This window comes from Mercurialis annua, linkage group LG5, assembly GCF_937616625.2.
Source record: "Mercurialis annua linkage group LG5, ddMerAnnu1.2, whole genome shotgun sequence".
In the NCBI taxonomy this organism is placed as follows: Eukaryota; Viridiplantae; Streptophyta; class Magnoliopsida; order Malpighiales; family Euphorbiaceae; genus Mercurialis; species Mercurialis annua.
In genome coordinates, this window is record NC_065574.1 from 55,483,426 (window position 1) to 55,507,819 (window position 24,394).

General features: G+C 32.5%; 2 protein-coding genes across 4 annotated transcripts; one reads left to right on the top strand and one right to left on the bottom strand.

Annotated features, from left to right (window-relative positions):
• The first annotated feature begins 12,167 nt into the window (after nt 1-12,167).
• Nucleotides 12,168-18,144, top strand: LOC126682519 (protein NRT1/ PTR FAMILY 7.3). The gene is made up of 5 exons (XM_050378238.2): nt 12,168-12,283; nt 12,391-12,517; nt 15,855-16,072; nt 16,203-16,765; nt 16,877-18,144. Exons 1-5 carry the CDS (start codon nt 12,254-12,256, stop codon nt 17,754-17,756), a joined length of 1,818 nt encoding a protein of 605 aa, XP_050234195.1. The 5' UTR covers nt 12,168-12,253; the 3' UTR covers nt 17,757-18,144.
• A 581-nt stretch (nt 18,145-18,725) lies between these two features.
• Nucleotides 18,726-23,847, bottom strand: LOC126682964 (pyruvate kinase isozyme G, chloroplastic). 3 transcript variants are annotated; one of them, XM_050378758.2, is made up of 13 exons: nt 23,464-23,844; nt 23,051-23,332; nt 22,792-22,957; nt 21,815-21,949; nt 21,590-21,700; nt 21,323-21,411; nt 21,175-21,237; nt 20,794-20,969; nt 19,868-19,967; nt 19,557-19,705; nt 19,217-19,325; nt 18,990-19,130; nt 18,726-18,909 (listed from the first exon to the last, which is right to left on the bottom strand). In XM_050378758.2, the coding sequence occupies exons 1-12, from the start codon at nt 23,659-23,661 to the stop codon at nt 19,017-19,019; spliced, it is 1,692 nt and encodes a 563-aa protein (XP_050234715.1). In that variant the 5' UTR covers nt 23,662-23,844; the 3' UTR covers nt 18,726-18,909; nt 18,990-19,016. The 3 variants fall into 3 exon arrangements, with proteins under 3 accessions (XP_050234715.1, XP_055961950.1, XP_050234716.1); XM_056105975.1 differs by having other exon boundaries at nt 18,726-19,130; XM_050378759.2 differs by lacking the exons at nt 18,726-18,909; nt 18,990-19,130; nt 19,217-19,325 and adding an exon at nt 19,332-19,463 and having other exon boundaries at nt 23,464-23,847.
• Between the last annotated feature and the right edge of the window lie 547 nt (nt 23,848-24,394).

A 24,394-nucleotide genomic window follows, 5' to 3' on the forward strand; every position in this document is an offset into this window, starting at 1 on the left:
TTATGGTAAATTATTTTCTTTGATTTTTTCTTTGTTCTTTTATGTTTTACTTTTTTTTCTTATGAGTTTTTCTTCGTTTTTTTAGTATGTGAAGCAATCCTTATTTTGGACACACGTTGTCGTGCGGCCGTTGAAGAGTTGGAGAATTGGAAGACATTGTTTGCTAACTCAGAAGCTGAGAGAGCTAGGCTTCGGGCTTTGCTTCAAGAGCATGATTTATTGGATGTCAAGCTTTAGATCGTGAATGTCGAGACTGACAAGCAACTCAAGGATCTTGGTCTTGAACGTTCAACCTTACTCAAGAACTTGTAGAGCTTATTAACTCGAACATCTCTCTCAATATCAAGATGAATAGTTTGAGGAAGTTGAAAAACTACACAGTCAGCTTTTGGATACGAAATCTTTTTACTCTGCTGTGATAGGTGAGTTTCGTCATACTGTTGGTGTTAAGCTTTTTGAGGAAAATTCTGAAATCAATTTGTCATGGGTAAATAAATTGGACCTTGGAGATTTGGCCAAAGTCGTAAAGACGAAGTTGGACAAGAAGAACGATGATGCCTTGGCGAAGGCTTCTTCGTCTTAATTTTTGTATATTTTTCTTATTTTGTAGGCGAGTCTACTTATGATCGTCTTATTTCATGAAATATTTTGTTTGATTCTCTCTTTTGTGAAATTGATTTAATTTTTTTTTTAGATTTCGTCTACACTCTTATTTGCTTATTTGCAAAGTTAATCTAAACTCTCATTTTCTTTCTTTTGGTTGGTTTGCGGAGTTAATCTAGTCTCTCGTTTTATTTTCTATTCGCGAAGTTAATCTTAAATCTGAAACTTTTAGGAGGTTAATCTAAACCTTTTTTAGTTTACTTTTCCTTTAGAGTCAATATAGACTCAGTTCACCATTTGTTTAGAGATTTGCTCATTCATACTTGAACGAATCTCTTTTGTTTGTATTTTTTATTTGGACGAATAATTTCTTGTATTCATCTACGCGAAGTTGAGAGGAAACGTCGATCTTTATTAATGATAAAATTGTGAGGGTACTGAACTATTCGAGAGTTCTAAAATGGGTACTGAATTTTTTTTTGTTATAAAATGGATACTGAACTATGCAAAACGTTACAAAATGGATACTTTCACCCACGTTTTACTGACATGGCTTCTTCCTTCATCCAATCAGTGGAGAACACGTGGCTGAGAGTACCCATTTTATAACGTTTCATATAGTTCAGTACCCATTTTGTAATAAGAAAAAGTTTAGTATCCATTTTAAAACTCTCATATAGTTCAGTACCCTCACAAGTTTAATATTCCTTAAATAAACCAAAGTTCAATTTATAAAATAAGGGAAGTCAAATTTAGCTTATAAAACTCACTTACGCATAAAACTAGTTGGTTTCGGCATTTAACCGAAACGCACAACTCAAAACATCAATTAAAGTAAACAACTCATATAGATCAGTGGATATATCTCATATAATAAAGCCAAACTTTTCAATGAAAACTTCACGAAAGTCCAAACTTTTAATTTTATTTAATTTGTTCCGAAACGCATGATTTCGTTTCAATAATGTTCAACAATGAGTAAGTACTTGTTATAATAATTGATTTTGTTTTCAGTACAGGGTCCATGAGATTTTCTGAACGGATCTCAACTATAAGACGGTACCTTTAAACCTTCCACATTCAGACTAATCTCCACTCGAGTTTTGTAGGTCCCTTGCGGGAGGCAAACTCTTGTCCCAAGTTTTAAACGGCTGTATATATGAGTACAGTTCGAACCCGCGAGCTCACTTAAGTTAGAAGAGCGCCTTACCAACTCATCTATGCCTTGGGGTTTGTTATAATAATTAGGGGTGTGCAAAAACCGACCGAAACTAAATAACCGAACCGACAAAATCAGTTCGGTTCGGTTGAAAAGGTAGAATAATTTTGGTTGGTCGGTTTGGTTTGGTTTTGGGAGTAAAATAATTTCAGTCATTTTTACACGTAAACCGAACTGAAATAATCGACCGAACCGACAGGTTTGGTTCGGTTCGGTTTAAAAAATTAATTTTTTCCAGAACTTTAGTTCGGTTCGGTTTAAAAAAAAAATTCAGTTCGGTCGGTTGAGTTTAACCGAATGCACACCCCTAATAATAATTGATTAGTCATGCTATGAACCACATATGAAACATGTAAAATAACACTAATTTATTAGATATATAAATAAATGTTGAGAGCCAAACAATTATTATTTTATTTTCAGACCGATGAATCAAACATTCATATATTCGTATTCTTACCATAAATAAAAGAACGAAGAACTTTAATCTATTTCTGATACCAAAATGATTATACTGTTGATTATGTGCATATCCTGATTCTTATTATATCTTTATTATTATGTTAAAACGAATTACTTTTTGATTAAAATAAAGCAAAGAAGAAAAATTGGTAAAAGAAGGATGATATTGGCATATTCAAATGCGGTTTAGAATGCTTTATCAAGTTGAGGTATAAATCCTTAAAAAATTGTATTATTTGCAAATTATTCATATAAAAAGCATATAGAAATATGCTAATGTCTCCACTTGGGGAGAAAATAAAACATGTATGTAAATTATTGATATAAAACTCATAAAATAAAGGATATGGAATCATATCCTTCATAATAATTGAGCAAAATATATGCAATATAAATCTGGTGACTAAATGTATTATTGTTTATAGATAATCAAATCCATACATTCCACATGATAAATTCAATTCTTACTTCTAGATAGTGTCATTTAATTTATTTTTAGAAACCAATATTGATAATATATCAGAAAATATTATATATATAAATTTTTAATTTTTCATACTAGAACTATAAAATTATATTAAATAAGAACTATTCTGAATAACTAATTCTATTTAACTAGGAACAAAAGATCAATTCACCCCCTCAACTTGGTATGAAATATCAGATGAGTCATTTTATAGACTTTTGGGTTAAACTAACCGACAACTTCTATTTCGTATCAAAAAGACACCTCTGACATAAAAAAAAAGTGGGATTAACTAATTACAAATTTTATACCTAATAAATTCTAATTTAATACTAATTAAACACAATTAAAATCTTATTTAACACTAATTAAACCTAATTAAACACCTAAATTTAATCAACCGGAAACCATCGCTAGAAATAGCCATCGCCATAGACCCCACATTAGCTCATCGTCTGAGGAGGAGCAAATCTGCTCCTCCAACGAGGAGCTCCTCGTTTTGGAGAAGCTGCTGCTCTTCGTTGGAAGAGCAGATCTGCTCATTATTTTGGATGAAATTCTCCTTGTTGGAGGACCAACTAGGAGCTCTGCTCCGGTGATGGTGGTGGAGGCATACAGTAAGTGGAGGCTAATGATGGGTGGTTAGAAGGAAGAAGAAGAAGGAGTAGGGAAGAAGGAGAAAAAAAAAAGATTTCTCATTTTTTTATTAAAAATAGATCTTTTATTAAATCTTTAAAATTATAAAAATATAATTGAAAATTAAAAATTATTAGGAATCAATTTAAAAAATAAATAAAATATATTCGGTCTTTTTAAATTCTTTTTATTTTTTTACGGAGAGTGTAACTCACTTGCTGAGATGAGAGTGGCAAGGGGACTTTTTGATGTGCTTTGACATAGTTGCGGGTCTGTTTAATACAAAACCTTTCAAAATAACTATTTTGATATTTGGTGCTAAGTTGAGGAGTGGAATTGATCTTTTTTTTCACTTATTTAATGATCAAACTAATCCCATTAAATGATGTCTAGCTTACAAAAAATTACACAATTTAAAATCATGTTAAAAATATTTCTTTTTAGTATTATCAAAACTCATCTAATATGTCACTGTCAGCTAGACCCAGTCCTGTCAGACGCACCTGCTCCTCCGGATCGTCAATGCACAACTGCAGAAGAAACCAAAGAGCACTCAGAACTATAGGATTGCATACATGCATACATAAAGGATAGGAATATTTCATATTGTTTTTACCCTCATTTGTGCAGAGATAGTGCACAAGCGATCACGCTAGTAGTAAGCAGCATCGGCCAATTGAACTATGTCAGACACCGGTACCTGAAAACCAGAGGAAGACTCCCAGTCCAACAGAAACAGGCCCTCAAAATAAAAGCACAAAGGAGAGAAACACTCACATGAATACAGTTGACAGGCGCAAAAGAATGTTATGGCATCTGACTCAAAGAACCAGTGACCATGTCAGTAGCACCAGCTTGCCTACCAGCTGGGACTCAACTAGGAGACCCAGCAATGTCTACCCTAGCACAGACAGAACGAGTCCCACGTCTAGCACCCCCCTGAGAGAACATCAGAAAAAAAAACTCAAGAAGATGAAAAAACCCAGAAAGAAAAAAACCAGAAGAATAACACCTACCTGTGGCCCAGCGTCCGCCTGCTGAACTTGAACAACGGGCACTCTGTCCAATGGAAGCCTCCCTAGAAGACGATGTCTCGCAAAGTTGTCTAGATAGCTCAACTGAGAGACAGATTCCAGATTGGTAGCAGAGTAACCCCTCAAATCCAGTCGAAGAGCAGGCGATACCACGTCCCTGCCATGTAGCATAGATAAAGGAGGTCCATTCGGGACCATACGAGTACGTGGCCCACCACACCAATGGAGAAAACACTCTCCCAGAAACAAGGACCTACAACTCGGGCCATGCATCAGATAACGCATGCCCGATCTTTTACAACACCCTGTACCCACCAAGCCAGCGAACTCCAAGCGGAGTGTTCCAAGAAGTGTCCACCTGCAACCAGTAGAATGGAAGTCAACACTGCAAATAATACCCTGAGTACAATACTCACATCTGTGCACGCCAGCTCATTCAGCCGGCCTCTGCACTCAGATCTCTGACTTTGCGTCAAAGTGCGTGAAAAGTTCCAAAACCTCAGCACAGAGCCTTCAGACAAAGTCCCAGAGCCTTCAAGCAAAGTCCCAGAGCCTTCAAACAAGTCCTAAAGCCTTCATACAACAGTCCCAGAGCCTTCAAAACAAGTCCCAAAGCCTTCAGACAAGTCAGAGAACCTTCGAACAAAGTCCTAGAGCCTTCAAGCAAAGTCCCAGAGCCATCAAGAAAAATCCCAGAGCCTTCAAACATGTCCCAGAGCCTTCTAGAGCCTTCAGACAAAATTCCAAAGCTTCCAGGCAAGTCCTAGAGCCTTTAGCAAGCCCCAGAGCCTTCAAACAAGTCCTAGAGGATCAGAGCAAGCCCTAAAGTCTTCAAACAAGCCCTAGAGTATCCAAACAACCAATAGAGACAGGCTCCTCAAACGTCATAGAAAGGCCAAGATACGGTAGAGAGACACTGAAACATGGTATGGAGACACCATAAATGGCAGAGAGACGCCAAAGCTTGGTAGAAAATATCAGCATACGGTAGAAAGACACCGACAATTGGTAGAATGTCGAGAATGGCAGAAAGACACCAAAGCCTGGTAAAAAGACACCAGCATTCGTTAGGGTGGCCCTTGAGACGGCCAAGGGGATGATGTCCCTTTTACAAATCTAAAAAGGTCCGGACATGATAATTACCGGGGTCCGAGCCATCAGATCACTCTCAGGACGGCTGAGAGTTTATAGCTCCATTCCATGGGGCACGCACTCAGACAGCCCGGGTTCAACGGCAGTTGAGAAGACTACTCCCTGCCAGATGAGGAGTAGATCAGAACCAGAGGTGCATGAGGCCATAGTCATGCACCACGGTGGGTAATGCTCAGACTAGGGTATTAACATACCACCGGGCGAGCGCCTCCAATGGTGAGCAGCAGTATCCTTGTTGCTTGTCTAACAGCGAGTATCTTCGTTAACAAAAATTGACCTACTTCGTCAATTTTCGTTAAAGAGTGGGCAAACTGTAGACACCTATTTTCGGACAGGTAAAAAGTGATAAGGAACTGAAGCGTCCAATGATGATTTCCAGAGAAATCCGTCCGGATGACGAGCTTTCGATTTGCTTGCTGGAATCTAACAGGCGTAATCTGTGCACATCTGCAAACCTGGTGGATTAAAATGCAATTAGGCGTAAATAGCCCATAAAAATCCAAAGAGATTGTAATCTATGTCCATAAATTGGACTAATTGCAATGTCTTAGAAGTTTATGGGCCAATTTGCAAGTTTTACGGACTAGAATTGACCATGACCAAACCCAAAGGACTTTAGTAGTCTTTTTTGACACTTTTAGGCATCAAATGGACTTTTAGCACCTTTTTACTTAGCTAGCAAGTCAAAATCCGAAAATTTAGAATTAAAATCCTAATTAATTAATTAAAACCTAATCCTAAATACATTTAGACTTATCACTTAACACTTCTTCAACCCCTAACTAAAATCTAACTAGGACGAACTTTTAAATACACATAAGCTAACCCTAAACCTAATTAGACCCTATAAATATAGCCTTAAGCCAGTCTGACTAGAGGTGGCACACAAACCCTAAAAATCAGAAGAAAAAATTCGGCCACCACCATTAGACTATCCATAGCCAAAAATCACAACACGCACACACACAAGAATCCAGTCCTGAAACACTAAGAATGCTTTGATTCTCAAAGAATGCAAGTCCTGCACAGATTCAAAGATGGATTCCGCATCCACTTTGTCAGCAAACGAGCCAAGGACTCAGATCAGTAATTCTGAAGACCCTCCATATTTGTTCCTTTGATTTTCCATGTCATGAATGTCATAATTGCTGTAATTGTGTATTTTAGGGTGTATGTTAGCTTATGTGTTGATTTTAGCCATAAAATTGCCATATTTAGCTTGATAATTAAATTGCCAAATTGCCATGAAATTAATGAAAAAGCATGTTAATAACTGATTTAATGTGTTTAAAGTGTTCAAATCTGGAAACCCAGTAAATTGTAGCTCTTAGGATGCATGCTAGGTGCAATTTTAGCTTGTTTGCCATGAAAAACTAATTTTCGTACTTGCTGCCCAGAAACTAATTTTGTTTAAATAAGCCTTAAACACTCTGACTATGCCATATTTGGATTCCTTGTTCGATTTTATGCGGTTTTGACTACTTTTGCATGAGAAACGGATTTGAAACGAGTGAGAACGAAACAAAAAGAAATCCCAGAACTGTTATAAAAAATCTCTCACCGCCGCCGCTGTAACCGGCGGCGCCGCCACCATATCCTGCTGGCGCCGTGTTCTTAGCTCCTCAGCTCTTCAGGTTTGCTTCCAAATCCTTCTATACGTGATCAAAACTTCAAAACGTGTTTCCGGGCTCATCCGGACTCCGAATCAGGCCCAGTTTAAACTCATATGTAGCTAATCCAATGTAGTTTAATATTCTGTATTGTAACGGGCCAAACCCGATGTCAAACAGACCCGTAAGTCCAAATATATAACAAAGTGTATAAACCGGGCCCACGAGCCCAATGCCCAGTAAACCAGTAACTTCTAGAGCCGATTTTGGGCTAACCCAAACTCAGAATCGACTCCGAAGCAAACCAGTAAAACCGCATCGACGAGACGCACAACTCTCATGATCTGACTGAGAGCCCATTCTGACCAGACCGATGATCAAAACTCATGCTAGTGCCAAACACTCAAAAGTCAACGAGGTTAAAAAGAATTTCTAACCTTGTATGTATAACCAGTTAAAGGACTAATCACCTAAAATTGGCCCATTAATGCAATTCTAACCCATCGCTTAAACATCGTAAGTGCCACAAAAAAGTAGTAACGATTGTATAGATTTTTACAGATCACCTAATAAAAGCCATCAATCACACTTATATATCTAGTTTTAGACTTTGTGCATTTAATCAATCTAGACCAGTCAGACTTATGCTATTTGCTAGAACCTCTAATGTTAGATGTATGTGTAGGAGTACCTGCTACTTGCCTTAAATGTCAGTTCAGATCGAGTCGTGTGCGGGTCAAACCTATTTACTGCTTTCATCCCTATTTATTTATAGCTTTTATATCCTGTGAACTGTATATACTGTTGAGATGAGATAAAAATGAATATGTCCAGTAAATAAAGCTGGTAATAGATAAGTCAAGTACAAGAGTATCGGGGAGGTCCACGAACCCTAGTCTTTGCTCTGATGCACGATAATGTTACCGGAGGAGAGTAGGGTTATCTAATCGTTAAAAAGTATATCCTAGTTGACTAGGTGACTTCATTTTTCAAACCATTTCCAGATCGAGAAGTCAGCCATAAGTCTTGGGCGAGCAACCCCGAACCCCGCTCCGCTCAAAGATGACATATATTTTTAAAAAAAAATATATTTTTTTAAAATTTTAATAATATTTTTATAAATTGTTGACGAAAGTGGAAATTAGAAAAAAATAGTAAAAAATAAATAAATAAAATATATCTAAAGTTGATCAAATAATTACATTATATTACTTATTAAACATGTAAATGTTTTTTTTTTACATTTCAACAATGATAAAAGGAGTTTGTTTTTCTTTTTGTTAACGATATTTATAAAATACATAAATTTATTATACTTTAATAATATTAAATGAATGTTTAATTGTTTAAAAAAAATTATAATTTTACTATGTTTTGTAAATTTAACTCGAATTTCTAATTTTAGAAATTGTAAGATACCAACTTTTAATTATTTTTGCAATTTTAAACTTTTCAAATCAATTAAGAATTTTTCAAGTTTGTGTTTAAATTACAAAACACGCTAAAATTCTTGATTTTTAAAGAAATTAATTCTCAACTGGATTTTTAAATAATATGTAAAATACATCGCTCTTTATTTTAAATGAAAACAACATATTTATATCTTTTTTAAAATTAATACATAGTGTGAGAAGTTAAATGGGTAAAAAAAAAAGCAATTTAGACGTCCAGTGGGAAAAACATTTAGTGAAGGGGTTAAATAGAACACATAGTATATAGTTTGAGGGGTTAAATAGAACATATAGTATAGTTTGAGGGGTTAAATAGAAGAAAAAAATAGTTAAAAGGTTTCATGAAACACAAAATTAGTTTAAGAATCGCAGGAAGTAAAATAGTAAAATTTAAGGATTAAATTATATTCAAGCCTAAAAGTATAGCCAAAACATCATAAAGTGCACTCGAGTGTGTTAGAATCATTTTATATATAGGTTCAAGATTTTTTTTAACTTAGATGATAGTTTTTTATTATGCGATCCATTAATTAAGGTAGGGATATTATCCATAAATCTTCTATAATCATAGCTAATTAAAATTTTTAGATTGTGATATTATTTTGACTGGAATAGATATCTACTACAATTTATTATTTAAGAAAAACAATCATGTTCTATTTATTTATTTATTTATTTATGGTCTATTTTAGTAGTTAATATTACAGATCTTTTATTAAAAAAAATGGAGTTCAAGTATAAATTTCCTTCTAACATTTAATTTCAAAATGCATAATTTTTAATTTTTGTTTATCTAACATACATCTTCAAAACTTGAAATTGATTCAAATATGTCTCTCCTATAACAAGACAGATTAATATGAAAACGTTTAAGCACTTTAAGAATTTATTTGAGACGTAATTTTTTCTAAGAAATTTATTATTCTTGGAAGTAAATATTTAAAACATATTTATATTTTTTTCTCACTTCATTGTGGTATATATTTCGAAATGAATAATTATTGTTAACTCCCAATGTATATATAGTACATAATATAGACAAATGACGACGCACGCTAATTCCGCTCTTTCTGGAGCCTCGTGCACTCCAAGAATAACTGAACTTAATTTTATTATCTTTTTTCTATAATGATTACTTTTTTTATCTTATCCTTATATTTTTTTTGATGTCACAGACTTAGTTTTATAATTTATAATTTTAAATATTTATAATTTTAATTTTTTCTTTATTTCCTTCAAATATTTATTATTTTGTTTTAGATATTTATTAAAAAAAATATTTATATAAAATATTATAATTGACTTATTTTTAAAAAATGTGTACATGGCTAAAACTTTAAATCTACGATTTTAAAAATAAATAACTAAATCATCTCATGTTATTATCAAATTTAATTAAATTTTGCTATTTATTCTCATATAATACCAATTAATTAGATAGTCATACTACAGTAAGTTTCTTTTTGAAAGGAATCTCTTTTTTTTGTTAATTTTTTTATATCTTTTTTAATGAATACAATTACTAGTATTCAAGTAGCCAAACAGGCAAAAAAGCTATAAATACTATGAATTTACCATAACTATATAATTATAATATTTAAAATTAATTTTAACCTAGATATATTATATGTCCTTTAATTATATATACGGTCAAAACAATACTTAAACTCATGTGTGAGAAAACAATATGTAGCACTGGTGGTTTACATAAAAAAATTAATATATTTATTAAAAAAACATTTAATTGATTCCACTTCTAATTTTATTTATTATAATAAAAATATAAATCTTATAATTTCAACAAGGGATGAACTAATGTCTGAAATTTTATGCAGTTTCAACTAATATTAGTAGATATATTGAATAGTAAATATTTATATATTAATTAATAGTTCAGGAAACAATTTTTTATATAATTAACTGATACTAAAGAAATTTTGAAAATTAATTGTCTAAAAATTATACTCTCTCTCTATATATATAAACTTCTTACTAAAATTATGTATTTTATTTTTCTGTGAGAAATGATAAAATCAATTGTTGGGGTAATTTAATTGGATAATTATTAGTAAATGTCTTTTATTTATATTTGAAATTTTTAAAGCAAAGTAAATTGATAAATCAAAAAATTTATACAATAAAATTTTAAAAATCAAAAATCTAAAATAATTGTTTTAAATTTAATAAATATGAAGACTTTAAGTTAAAACTATAGGTATCCAATGTTATTTATAGTATATTAAAAGAAGGAAGAAAAACATAAACTCAAATATTCCTTTTAGAGTGCGTGACACTTAGAACTGAAAATAACTGGAGTCATAAATTTTATTTGTTTATGAATATTTTAGCTTTTGATATTAGTTATATCTCACACTTTATATCTTACACTTTAGAATTAGTATTTTTCATTTTAGAGTTGTATATATATATATGTTGCTAATATAAAGTATTTAAAAATTATTTACGTAATTTTAGTCACTAATGCATCGTCCTAACTAATGAAGTGAAAAGTAGTAAAATAAGCAAAAAAGGATTATATTATCCCTTAATTTAACACAAAAAGTTAAATAAGATCAAATTCATGCTTTTGGATAAAAACACTTTTAAAATGGATATTTGGACAAAAATATCTTCAAAATTAATGAGCGTTTTAACTTGATTTAGTCCTCTCAACCCTAAATCGTTCAATAATATTCAACCATTTTAGCTCCATTTTATGGTGTATATAATACTCCAGTCATTTTTTGTCACTTAATAAGTACTTAGGGCCTAAAAATATATCACATTAATTAAATCGTGAATCTTTTTGTCAAAACTCATAAACTTAGTATGAAATTAGTATTAATACCAAATTTATGGCAGAGAATGAACCTTAGTTGATAAAGTAAGCTATTTTTTATTAAATCTCTGCTATATTTATATATTTAGTTTGATAGGATTTCTTTCTGATAGCATACATTGATAAGCTTTTTAACAAGCTAGTTGCTTATCATGAACAGAAATTTGAATTGGAACTGGAATAGGAATTAAAGCTAATGGGTGACTATATAGATGTCAAACCAAACAGTATTTTCCCCACCATGAAATGAAAATGTTTAAGGTAGCATCACAAATCACCAATCAATATCACTCAAAACAATTTGAAAATATGTTGAATATATATGAAAAAAATAAAATACATCATATCCTCTCTTTTATTTATAAGCTATCTTTTCCTACAAAAATAAGTGAGTAAAGCGTTCTTTCAATTCAAATAAAGTTGTCTGTAGTTATCAACTTATATATATAGCCGTTTAAAATTTAAACATAACATTTTTTATCCAAATCTATTAAAAATTAATTTGAATATAGAAAACTTAAAATACCTCATATGTATAAAAAATGAAAAGAATAAGACATTTTGATTATGTTGGTGAAATGAAGAAAAATAGAATAAATTTTGGTATGATTTGGCGAAGTGGGGGCCATGGTAAGAATGTGCACCGTCCAGTGCACCATCTTGGTTCTCTATATATACAAACTTATTTCCCCTTCTCTCTTCAGTCCAAAACTCCTCCTCTTCACTCTTTTTCTAAAACACTGCCAACTTTTTCTCTGCTCTGCATTACACATCACAACCAATGGCTTGTCTGGAGATATGTAATAAAGAGGTTAGTTATATTTATTGCAACACATGTCATTTTTGTCTGAAGAAACCATGAATGGCATTAATTTGATCAAGATTATTATGGTTCACTAATAAATCATGAATAAACAGATGCAGGGTAATAAGTTAAAGGAGGATGAAGAAGAAGAATGCACTTTCGATGGAACAGTTGATTGGAATGGTCGTCCCGCCATTCGACACAAATCTGGACAATGGACTGCTGGAATTATCATACTCTGTAAGTTTCCAATCAGCTTTTAGTTTAATCTATAGTAAATGTTCTTCATGTTCAATTTTTTGAAAAAAATTCAGACTCCAAATAAAACTCCTAATATTATGGACATATATCACTATAATTTTTATAAAATCTAGTTATATTAATAGTTAGTAATAGTTTTCTTTTCTTAATCGGTTTTAAAAATATATTTAAAGACTCTTGGCCATTTGAACTAAACTTTACTGGTGGCTCTGTCCCAACGCACTCAAAACTGTAAATACAACAACATATCATGAAAAGAAGTGGATAAAATTTAGAAAACTGGGTTGTAATAAATAGGGAAAATAGAAAATGGCAGAGATGATAAGAGGGAGTTCATCTCAAGAAAAAAAAAAGAACAAGTGTTGAAGTGTAGTTGCATGCTGGGATTTCACCCAGCTAACAGTTGCCACCACAGTCATTTAATATAATTCGGACAAAGGTGAGGAAGGCATGCATAACTAGGCAGACGTAGCTGACACGTAATCTTTCCACTTACTGCCTTTCTGCCACGTTTCTTTCTCTCCAATCAAACCATTTCCTCATACGTATGTGCATATCAAACTTTTTCATTTTATGCCAAACATCAAATAAAACCAATCCGGTAGTTATTGAAACGTGATGTGTAAATAAAACTGAGGTGATAATTATGTTAAAGTTGGGAGAATAAAACGAGTTAAAACGTTTATTTTAAGAGTGTTTTTATCCAAAACTATAAAGTTCGCATCATTTGGTCTTTTATGCCAAATTTACTTTTGAGCAGTAAGATTTCTGATGATTTAGTTATCAATGATCAATTTAAAAATATAAATAAATTATTAAAATGATAATGTTTGTATATATCTCGGTGAACAATACAAAATCGGATTCATGATTTAGCATTAAGGCTCTCTTCCTGTGAACAAATAGAATGATAATTGTAAATTTGAGTATCCTGATATAAAGAAGCCCTTGTCTCTTTCTTTATGTGATCTAATTAATTATATCCAATATTAATAATCTTCCTCTCTTTGTGTGTTCTATTTCTTGTTCTTTTCTACCTTTCTTTAGTTTTATTTTATTGAATTTTTTTATTTGTGGTGTCTGAACTTTATAAAATATTCTATTTGAGCGTTTGGGATTTTATTTTAAAAAAAATTAGTGTTTCAACTTTTTTGAAGGTATATCAAATGAGTGTTTTTAGTCATTTTCAATCACTGGAGTATTAGTAAAGCCAAAAAAAATAATTAAGTTTGCTAATATAATTTTAATATGCCAAATATAAAAATATATCATTTATAAAAAAAATTATTATTATTTTACATATGACGGTGAAATTTAAGTAAAATGGAGCTTATTTTGTCTTTTAGCACACCGATGATAAAAAAACAATCAGTACGTTTATCTAATATAATTTTAAGAAGTTAAAATATACTAATATGAAAAGAAAAAAAAGTTGAGACACTCAAAAATAAAATTTCAGAAAATTCAGACACTATTTGTGAAATATTTCCTATTTTATTTATCATAAACATCACTAATTGTTTAGAAACATCAAGTATAATAATATTTATTCACAAATGAATTTTGTAAACATTTATTTCAACTATATATTACAATATTCAAGTGTTACTTGAGGTCAAAATATTTTAGTCTATTATATATTAATTTTAAATTACAATGGAATAATTCTAAAAATTACAAAAATCTATAATGGAAAAGATAGGGATTTTTAATAGTTTAAAAATGTTGGTTAAACATATGTTTGGTTTGTTATGAAATGTGCATAAATATCAATTTAATAGGGTAGTTATCAGTTACTAAATATGAATGTTGTGTGCACATGATAAGTGAAAGATGAATCTTACATAATTATAAAAGTGTAGACCAAGGCAGTGAATATGATTGTTACCTTTCAAGCTAGGCACATGCATAAACAGATTTTTCTAATATAACCTTTGATCACATCTTGGCATATGATAATTCATTTGTAATAAATATAGTTAGAATTGGTTATTTATAAATTCATTCAGCAATTAACTGTATTTTTATAGAATTAGTTATGCTTATGTTAAATAAATTACCACATAAATTCATTTGTAGAATTTAACCAAGTAGAGGATTAATATTATTTTAATATGCCTTAGTATGTATATAAATATATTACTTTCTAAAAATTCCGAAGCAATCAAACTAGTGTAAGAACCAAGAACCGGATCAGACTGTGTTTAACCGTACACTAAAGGCCAATCTGGTTTGGTTCTTCTCAAAAAATCAAAAATGTGTTCAACCTCTTTGAATCATTAAAAACCTTACAAATTGGTGAATATCAAGTTGAACCGTAAAAGTTGGACCAATTTTCATAAGGCCTAATGTCTTAAAAAATCCCGACCTTTTAGCCCCTTTTCAATCATACCCTGACGTTGCAAATTTGTCAATTTTACCCTATTTTGCATTTTTGTGTTTCAATTGTACCCTGAAAAATTAAATTAACGTCTTTTGCGTTTGGAAATTTGTTTAAAACATTCTACATGTCTCGCATATATTAATTGTATATTTTTAAAATTTATTTAAATTTAGTTAAATTAATTAAGAATTTAAATTAGTGTTAATTTGATTATGGTTTTTAGTTAGTTTTTAAAAATAAAGGACTTATTTGTATTTTTTTTGAATAAAAAAGAATTTAATTTCATGTTTAGACTTAATTAATTGAACGATTTAATCATTTAAGTAAAAAAATTAACAAAAATTAAAATATTGGGGTACAATTGAAAACGGAAAATTCAAAAGTGGGTAAAATTGACAAATTTTCAACGTCGGGGTAGAATTGAAAAAAAGTTTAAAGGTGAGGGGGTTTTGAGTGATTAGGCATTTTCATAAATTAAATTATAATTGATTTTTTTTTATCTTTTGTAAAACTATAAAAATCCGTATATATATAAGGTCTAAAGATATTTTAATTTTTTTAAGAAAATATATATGGAAAATTATAAATATTTTTATTTTTATTTTTATTGATCAAGCGGTTAAATGATGATTAACCAGTTTGAATCAGCTGAACTTTAAACTATTGGCCACATGGTTTGGTCACCGGTTTTGTTTTTAGAACACCGAATCCAACCATTATCTTCAAAAGCCACCAAAGGTGATATGGAATATCATCCAAGAATTTGTGTCAAGTAGATGTAAATGTCAATATATTTGATGTCTCCAACTTGATAATATCACTATTTGTAAACATAATAGCATTATGAACAGAAACTTGTTTGAAATTGGGTGTTACTGTATAAGATATGTAGAAAAGGATATGCACTAACTAATCAATTTGTAAATGAACCAGTGAACCAAGGTTTGGCAACCCTTGCATTCTTTGGCGTAGGAGTGAACTTGGTGCTGTTCCTGACGAGAGTCTTACAGCAAAACAATGCCGATGCTGCTAACAATGTTAGCAAATGGACCGGAACTGTCTACATCTTCTCCCTTGTCGGAGCTTTACTCAGTGATTCCTACTGGGGGAGATACAAAACATGTGCCATTTTCCAGGTCATTTTTGTCATTGTAAGTACCTAAGCCGCCTTCTTTTAAAATTTTATAATTTATCCGAATGTCAATCTTCTTGTTGCAATTTCATGTCTTCCACACACGGGAAAAATGGCCTAAATGACATCGATTCATTCTTAAATGACAGGGTCTGGTATTACTATCATTGTCATCGTACCTTTTCCTTATTAGACCAAAAGGATGTGGTGATGAAATGACTCCATGCGGGTCTCATTCAAGCATGGAAATTGGATTCTTCTACCTCTCAATCTATCTAATTGCACTAGGAAATGGTGGTTATCAACCTAACATTGCTACATTTGGAGCTGACCAATTTGACGAAGAGGATCCTAAAGAAGGATACTCGAAAGTAGCATTTTTTAGCTACTTTTATCTAGCTCTCAATCTAGGCTCACTCTTCTCCAACACTATATTAAGCTACTTGGAGGATAATGGTATGTGGGCGTTAGGCTTTTGGGTCTCCACCGGCTCTGCGTTGGCCGCATTAGTGTTGTTTCTTGGCGGATCAGCTAGATACAGACACTTTAAGCCAACTGGAAACCCTCTTTCCCGATTCTGCCAAGTTATAGTTGCTGCAATGAAAAAATGGAAGGCGGATATGCCGCCTGATGTTGGCGAGTTGTACGATGTTGACAGTAAAGATTGCTCTGCGGCTGGCAATAGACGGATACTCTATACTGATGGATTCAAGTAAGAACTAATCTATATCCTAATAAGTTGCACGCTAATTTTGTATTTCATTTCTGTTTTAGAAAACGCTTTCTAAATAACTCATATTCATGATAACACCAAATTTTGCAGGTTCTTGGATAGAGCAGCTTTCATCTCATCGAGAGATTTGGATGAGCAGAAGCAGGGCCATCAGAATTTGTGGCATCTGTGTCCAATTACACAAGTTGAAGAAGTGAAATGCATACTGAGACTACTGCCAATTTGGCTTTGCACCATAATTTACTCTGTTGTCTTTACACAAATGGCCTCTTTATTTGTAGAGCAAGGCGCCGCAATGAAAACTACTGTCTCCAATTTCAAAATCCCTGCTGCCAGTATGTCTAGCTTTGACATTATCAGTGTCGCGATTTTCATTTTTCTTTACCGGCGAGTTCTCGATCCTCTCGTAGCAAGGTTGAGACGAAACTCTAAATCAAAAGGATTAACCGAACTTCAACGAATGGGAATCGGTCTTGTGATAGCAATAATGGCTATGGTTTCAGCCGGAATTGTAGAATGTTATAGACTCAAGTATGCTAGTAAAGACTGCACGCACTGTGAAGGATCGAGCTCCTTGAGCATATTCTGGCAAGTTCCTCAATACGCACTCATCGGAGCGTCGGAGGTTTTCATGTACGTCGGTCAATTAGAGTTTTTTAATGCACAAACACCGGATGGTCTCAAGAGTTTCGGAAGTGCACTTTGTATGACATCTATCTCACTCGGGAACTACGTTAGTAGCTTGCTCGTGACCATGGTTATGAAAATCTCGACCGAGGATCACATGTCCGGATGGATCCCAGGAAATTTGAACAAGGGTCATCTCGACAGGTTTTACTTCCTTTTAGCTGGTTTGACAACCATAGATTTGGCTGTGTATATGGCATGCGCTAAGTGGTACAAGTGTATTAAACTCGAAGGAAAACGCAGCGGAAACTGCGGTGCAGAAGAGGATAACTACCAAGTCTGATTTGAATTCGAGCAAAGATCAAACAAGACATTTAACAGCTACACTGCCTGCAGATAAATAAAGATGGAGGCGTTACGATTGCTATAAAAAAATTCTATGTTTCTACGGAAACCCGGTTGTTGTTTCAGTTTTAAGAGTTGTAAAGGAGGTGATGGTCTGGTTTGATGCTAATTTATTGGGTTTTGCAGACAAGCCATAGAATTAGATATGTGCTTGTAACAAAGTGAATGTAAAAATAGAGTTGGCTCTTTGTAGAATATTGTAGAAAAAGTTGATGAAAGCTTCTCTGTTCAACAATAATACAAAATTGCCTCCTTTCCTCCAAAATAAATCTCTTACCTGCTGCTACTTTATTAATATCAATTGGTCATAATTTTACTTATCTAAATTTTACTTATTTTCTATTTTAATCTATACTCTTTATTTTAATCTTCTTCAAAATATACACCGATTTATTTAACCGTTGGAATACTCTCCAGAGCTTTTTTTAAAATATTTCATTTTACAATACACTTCTCCAGTATTGACCTTTTTTTTTATTTAAACAATCAACACATGTCTAAAATATGATCCACAAATTTATAAATGTAAACGATACAACTATGACACATCGGTTGTATCGGATGATAACGAGCAAACACTAATAACAGATATCTTAACATGTTCCTCATTAGCAAAAAACAAAAACAAAACTAGAAAAACAGTTTATGGTACCCTGATAAATTCTTGCCAAATCAGATTTTCACATACCACACTCACACTAATGTTTAATGCCCACTTCCACGTTAACTCAAGGATAACATTGCACATTCAAAAGTTCATGCAGCAAATTACAAAAAAAAAATGTATTTCCTTTGTCATTAGATCAAAGTCTATTCCTCTGTAAAAATCAGAGTAATTCAAGAAATATGAAAACAATAAACATCATATCTATGACTACTACTACTAGCATAAACAGGCAAAAAGAGGTGTGTAATATACTAATATTGCATTCAGGAACCAGTTTTATTTTTAGGATCAAAATATCCCATTAAGTACAGCTCAAGGAAGATTCAAAGAGCAATGAAAAACATATATTTCAGTATGTGTTGACAACAACAAGTTCTTGCAAAACTGTGTGATATTCCCATCTCCGGTAAAAGAATCAAGTGATCTATAGTTGGAAAAGATCACTAGTTACTTCAAAAACATAACATTTTGTACAAATATATCCTACTTCAAAATGATTTATACCTAATAAAATCCTATACCGGTACTATATCAGCCTTGGACCTTGCGAACTTGAATGTGATGAGTAGATTCTCGACGCCATATTGGTTGAGCCCCACTCTGGACGAGAATTACATCTTGGCCTTCAAACAAGAGACCCTTATCCTGCAAAATCGGATGCTTCAAATAAGTCTCAAATACATGAAGTGCTAATCCAAGAAGAAAAAGTAAAATGTAGCAAAAATACTAACCAGTGACAGTTGAAGTGCTCGTGAGAAGGTTTCCTCAGCATCACTAGAGAATTTCATATATATTGGCATGACACCCCGATAAAGCGCAAGTCTTTGTTTAATCCTCTCTCTTCAAGAATAAAATGTTTCATAGTGAACTTTGCGGTGAATTAAAAATAAAAACTAATGCTTGATCCTTGACAGAATGCACATGCAGTCACCTCAAACTTGATTAAATTTTGTATGCAAGAAGCAATTTATAAGGCATCTGTTAAAGTTAATACACCAAAAATGAAAAGACAGTAACTGAATAAATGAAAAGAAAAACTTAATACTGTTGCATGCCGCTTTTGGTACTTACTCATTTGTGAAGGCAAATATTGTTGATGCAGGTCTATAATGGCTTAAAAGTATAGCCATGGATCCTGTTCTTGTGAAGACAATGATGGGTGTATTAAGAGTGTTTGCCATAATTGTGGAATGGAAAGCAAACATTTCACCCATATGGCCCTGCAAAGGAATATATTAAGACTCTTAAACAAAAACCAAACAATGAAGAAAACGCCACCTGGAAAACTGCAGAATCATTGCCATTGAGCTTAAAAAAAACTGAAACTATCTGTCGTAGAAAATTAGAAAAATAAGTTGTGTTCCCTTTTAAATCACGCATACCTTATAGGCACCTTGAGCTGGAGGTGTTGTGTTAACGGGCATGCTTGACTCTGTCCTTAGAGCCACCGTCTGCATGACCTTTACAGTTTTCAGTGGATACCTTCAGCCATCATTGTTACAGCCAATCAATAGATTGATTACCATAAATAAATTCAATCACAACAAGGAATAGGAGAATAGGTTTATATCTGACATGATGAAACGGAATAAATCACTGTTGTTTATGCATTCATAATTGAGATGGAAATGGATCCTACTACAATATGGTATTATTAATCATAAGAAATTAAAGTATTTCAACAGGGAAAAACTACACTCCAGCGGAATAAGTTAGGATATTTTAGTAGAGTGGTCTGTCTACAAGACAACTACAGATTGGTCTATCTACAATTGTGCTGATGTAAGGTCTTCTTTTGGTCATTTTCCCGTCAGGTCTTCTTTGGATGAACTTGGAAAGTCTTATCTTGAAGTATCTATTGGTTTGTAAATAGGATTTTTGTTAGTATTAGTTTCATTTTCCTAGTAAGCTCTCTATTAAGTCTACTAATTCTTTTGTGCTATTTTACCCTCAGAGAAAAACTTATTATATATTTCAGTTCTATAATACTTTGAATTTTGTGATGCAATTCATCCTAAGACTAGGATCTATGTAAAATTGCCTAAAATCTTCTGGGTGCAATTCTTAGAAGAGCTATTATCTTTTTTTTCTCCTAAGTTATTCAGATTTAAAATCGTATAGAAGTTGACCATATAATTTAGCCTATTGAAACTATTAGCTTCACTAATGTTTTCTTATTACAGAAAGAACCACCAACGTTAGAACAGCAAAGCTACCTTCAAACAGTTTAATATAATTAAAAAAAATCCAATATCTTACTAAATCAAGAAATAGAAATCTGATGGGAAAATGAGCCAAGTATACTTACTTTCCATGGGCAGTTTCTCCAGAAAGCATGACTGCATCAGCACCTTCACGTACTGCAATTGCTATGTCTGAAACTTCAGCCCTTGTCGGTGTAGGCTGAGTAATCATGCTTTCCAGCATGTTTGTGGCTACAATCACTGGTTTCTTCATATTGTGACACCTTCTAATGATATCTTCCTGGTAGAATGATAACCAAACTCAACTCAGTTAACTTTAGTTAGATACAATTTACAATTTTTCCATATTAGGCAAGATGAGAATTTAAGGTCTACTATTAGCCCCAATGTTTTCTACCTCAACCAAATCGAGTGGATATCAACAAACATGCCTTAGTAGGAATTTTAAGAAAAAATTCTATAAAATACTAAAAAGTTTAGTTTACCTGCAACAATGGTACTTCCTCAATAGGAAGTTCAGCACCAAGGTCTCCACGAGCAACCATTGCCTTATAAAACCAACAGAAAATATCACAGTAAGTATGTGAGAAGAGACTAATCCCTCAAAGACATCAAGCTATGACTGAGACTAACCCCATCAGATGCAGAAATTATAGAATGAAGATTTTTTATGGAGTCAGCACTTTCTATTTTTACAATCACATGAATGTCGGAATTGCAGCCTGCACAAAGTTTTGAAAAGATTTTAATAAAAGGAATGGAGTAATTACCAAAGTGAAATTGAAATGTGAAGATTATTGACTTTTAACAGCAAGATTAGAGATGAAAAGGAAATGAGAGATGCTCAAATGATACTGAAATATGAACACCTTATGACAATGAAAGAGATGATAACTTTACTTTTGAGATAATCTTTCAACTCATGGACTACATTCGCATCCTTTACAAAAGAGACGGCATAGAAATCAACTTGATTGTCCACCCCAAATTTGATATCTACCCAGTCTTTATCTGTGAAAAATGAAAATCAAAAACAGCTTAGTCTACTCATTAACAAAGCAAGAAATGGGAAATAGAAGAAGAAATACTTGTTATATTGGCAATAATACCATAATAGATGATAACCTGTAATAGAAGGAAGATTTGCGCTTTTTCCACGCACATTTAGATGTCGCCTGGATTTTAGTTCTCCACCATCAACTACAACACATTTAACCGAATCCTTTGTCTTTGACTTCACAGCTAATGACATCATTCCACCTGAAACACCGATAAAAAGTAACTCATGTCACACAAACAAGTGGTAACACTAAAAAGAAACCAGTAACTTAATCGAACAAAAAAAAATAAGAAGATTAAAAGATAAAACATAAGGTATAAACACATCATAGTGAAGTCATGTCTCAATCTTTGGGGAGTTAGCCTCCAAATCACAACATACAGGTAATTTTGATAACACGGACAACGAAATACTCAAGAAGGGAAGCAAATGACTCATAAGTGATTCTGTTGACCTCAATTTTTGAATTTGAAAAGTTAATAAATTGCCAACTTTAAATGTCTTTTTATCCTTGGTAAAATACCATTTTTGTACTTTCTACGTCACTCTAATCCTATTGATTCCGTCTGCAGCAAAAAAATCTCCTGTTGTTAGATGTCATAGTACATATGCAACTAAACTTCTGCAAGACGGGTATGAAGTGAACTATGAAAATGGTCTAAAACCTTAATTCCTAATTGTTAAAAACAGCTTAAACGAATTCTTGAAAGCAAGATTTTCTTCCAATAATTTTTCAATATGTGAAGGTATAAGAATCGCATTTCAGTTATAAATGCAATGTCTTTACTGTCATCACAATAGAAGAACAGAACCAAAGCTAATGTGTAATGAGAAATTCAAACACATATATCAATGTTAAAAACCAATGGTTTATCAGCACATCCGTGTACTTAAACTTATAGGGGTAAGAGTTTTTTCCATCCCAAGTTATAATGATGCTCTTAAGCAAAATCATCCCTATGAATTTGATGCCGATCCGGAAACTGAAAATGCAAGTGTCCAATCACCATTTCTCAGAAATATGTGAGAGATGTATACTTACCATCCACCAACAGAATGTCCCCGACTTCAACATCATTCACAAAGTCATCGTAGTTTACGCTAACAGTATCTTCTGTGCTGATTCCTCTTTTAATGGTGAAATTAAATTCTGCTCCCTCCTCCAGCGTAATTGGTTGAGGCACATCGCCACTTCTAACCTCAGGACCCTGCACTAATTAAAGAGTAACAAATCTATGAACACCTTAAAAAATACATAGTTGTTTTGGCAAGTGTATATAAACAAATTTAAAGGAGCATACCTTGGTGTCAAGCATAATTGAAATAACCTTGTCATCAGAAAGAGCATTGAATTCTTTAACCAGATCAATAGTTTTCTGGTGAGACTTATGATCTCCATGTGACATATTTAAACGGGCCACATTCATTCCAGCTTCAGCTAGCTTCCATATCATTTCTCTGGAGCTTGTAGAAGGACCAATTGTACAGACTATTTTTGTTTTCCTTTGACCATTTGAATTCATTTTTTCCTGCCCCAGTATCTGGCTGCTGGTCAGAACCTCAACAGAAGTGCTTAGATTCTCCTAATAAATTCAGTTAAAGCCATATTTTCAGTTACAACTTAGATAGTAATAAACAACATGCGAATTCCAAACTTTAGTTTTTTTCTCAGGAAACAAACAGAGCAAAACCAAGAATACCCAAGTCAACTTACAGATGTTAAAGGTCCATTTGCTGAATAAAATCTCCATCTTTGAGGATTCTTCTGGGTTATATCCATCGATCTAACAGAAAAGTTTCCATTTTTGAGGATTTTTTTTCTTCTAGTGGTAACTGAAGGTTCCAGAAAAGAAATATCAGTGAAGTTGGTAGATGACATTGTTGCAGAAATATGGTTAAAAATGGTGGCCATGGAAGTTTTTGTGTTAATAATAACAGAAGCCACAGAAGAATTTGTGCAGAGAGAGAGTTGAAAGTGACAAACTGACAAGTGAATGTATTGTGTTCAGTTTAGGTATTGCATGTGGTCTGCTTCTTCTCTTTAAACAGAGTTTGTTGCTACACTTGGCTGCGGCTGCCACACTTTGATATTTCTGACCAAACAAAATACTAATATTGCTCAATCAAATGCAAGGCTTGAAGTTTTCTTTTAAAACAAGTTTTTTATTTTATTTTATTTTTACGACAATATATTTTATTTTATTCCTAGTCTGTCTTGTTCTGCTTTTGTATAATTGATAATTTAATTTCTTTTTCTTTTGAAAATGGCATGCTTGTATCTTTTAAAATTGAAAATAAATAAAATACAGCCACCAAAGTTGTATCATAAAATTTAAGATATGAATTTCTAAGCACAAATTTTACAATACAATTACAAAAAATACAATAAAAAAATAACCGAGACTAGATGAACCAAAAGATGTCATATGAGGCCATAAGAAAAAACATTATTCAATTAAAACATGAAATTTAATAAATTTCATTTGATTAAAACCGTTACGGAGCTTGATTTATTGTAACTTCATATCCACTAGACCATCATTAACGATATCTCAAGAGCGAAAATAATATCAAAATATTTATTTATATATTTAAAATAGTTTTCATCCTTCAATAAGTCATAAATTTCGGCCAAATAAAGAAAA

Excerpts from the sequence above, each read along its gene's own strand:
- LOC126682519 (XM_050378238.2), top strand. The coding sequence starts at position 12,254 with ATGGCTTGTCTGGAGATATGTAATAAAGAG. Across the intron at positions 16,073-16,202 it reads TCCAGGTCATTTTTGTCATT|GGTCTGGTATTACTATCATT; the intron begins GTAAGTACCTAA and ends CTTAAATGACAG. Across the intron at positions 16,766-16,876 it reads CTCTATACTGATGGATTCAA|GTTCTTGGATAGAGCAGCTT; the intron begins GTAAGAACTAAT and ends CAAATTTTGCAG.
- LOC126682964 (XM_050378758.2), bottom strand. The coding sequence starts at position 23,661 with ATGGCCACCATTTTTAACCATATTTCTGCAACAATGTCATCTACCAAC. Across the intron at positions 22,958-23,050 it reads CAATTATGCTTGACACCAAG|GGTCCTGAGGTTAGAAGTGG; the intron begins GTATGCTCCTTT and ends TAATTAGTGCAG. Across the intron at positions 20,970-21,174 it reads AGGAAGTACCATTGTTGCAG|GAAGATATCATTAGAAGGTG; the intron begins GTAAACTAAACT and ends TCATTCTACCAG.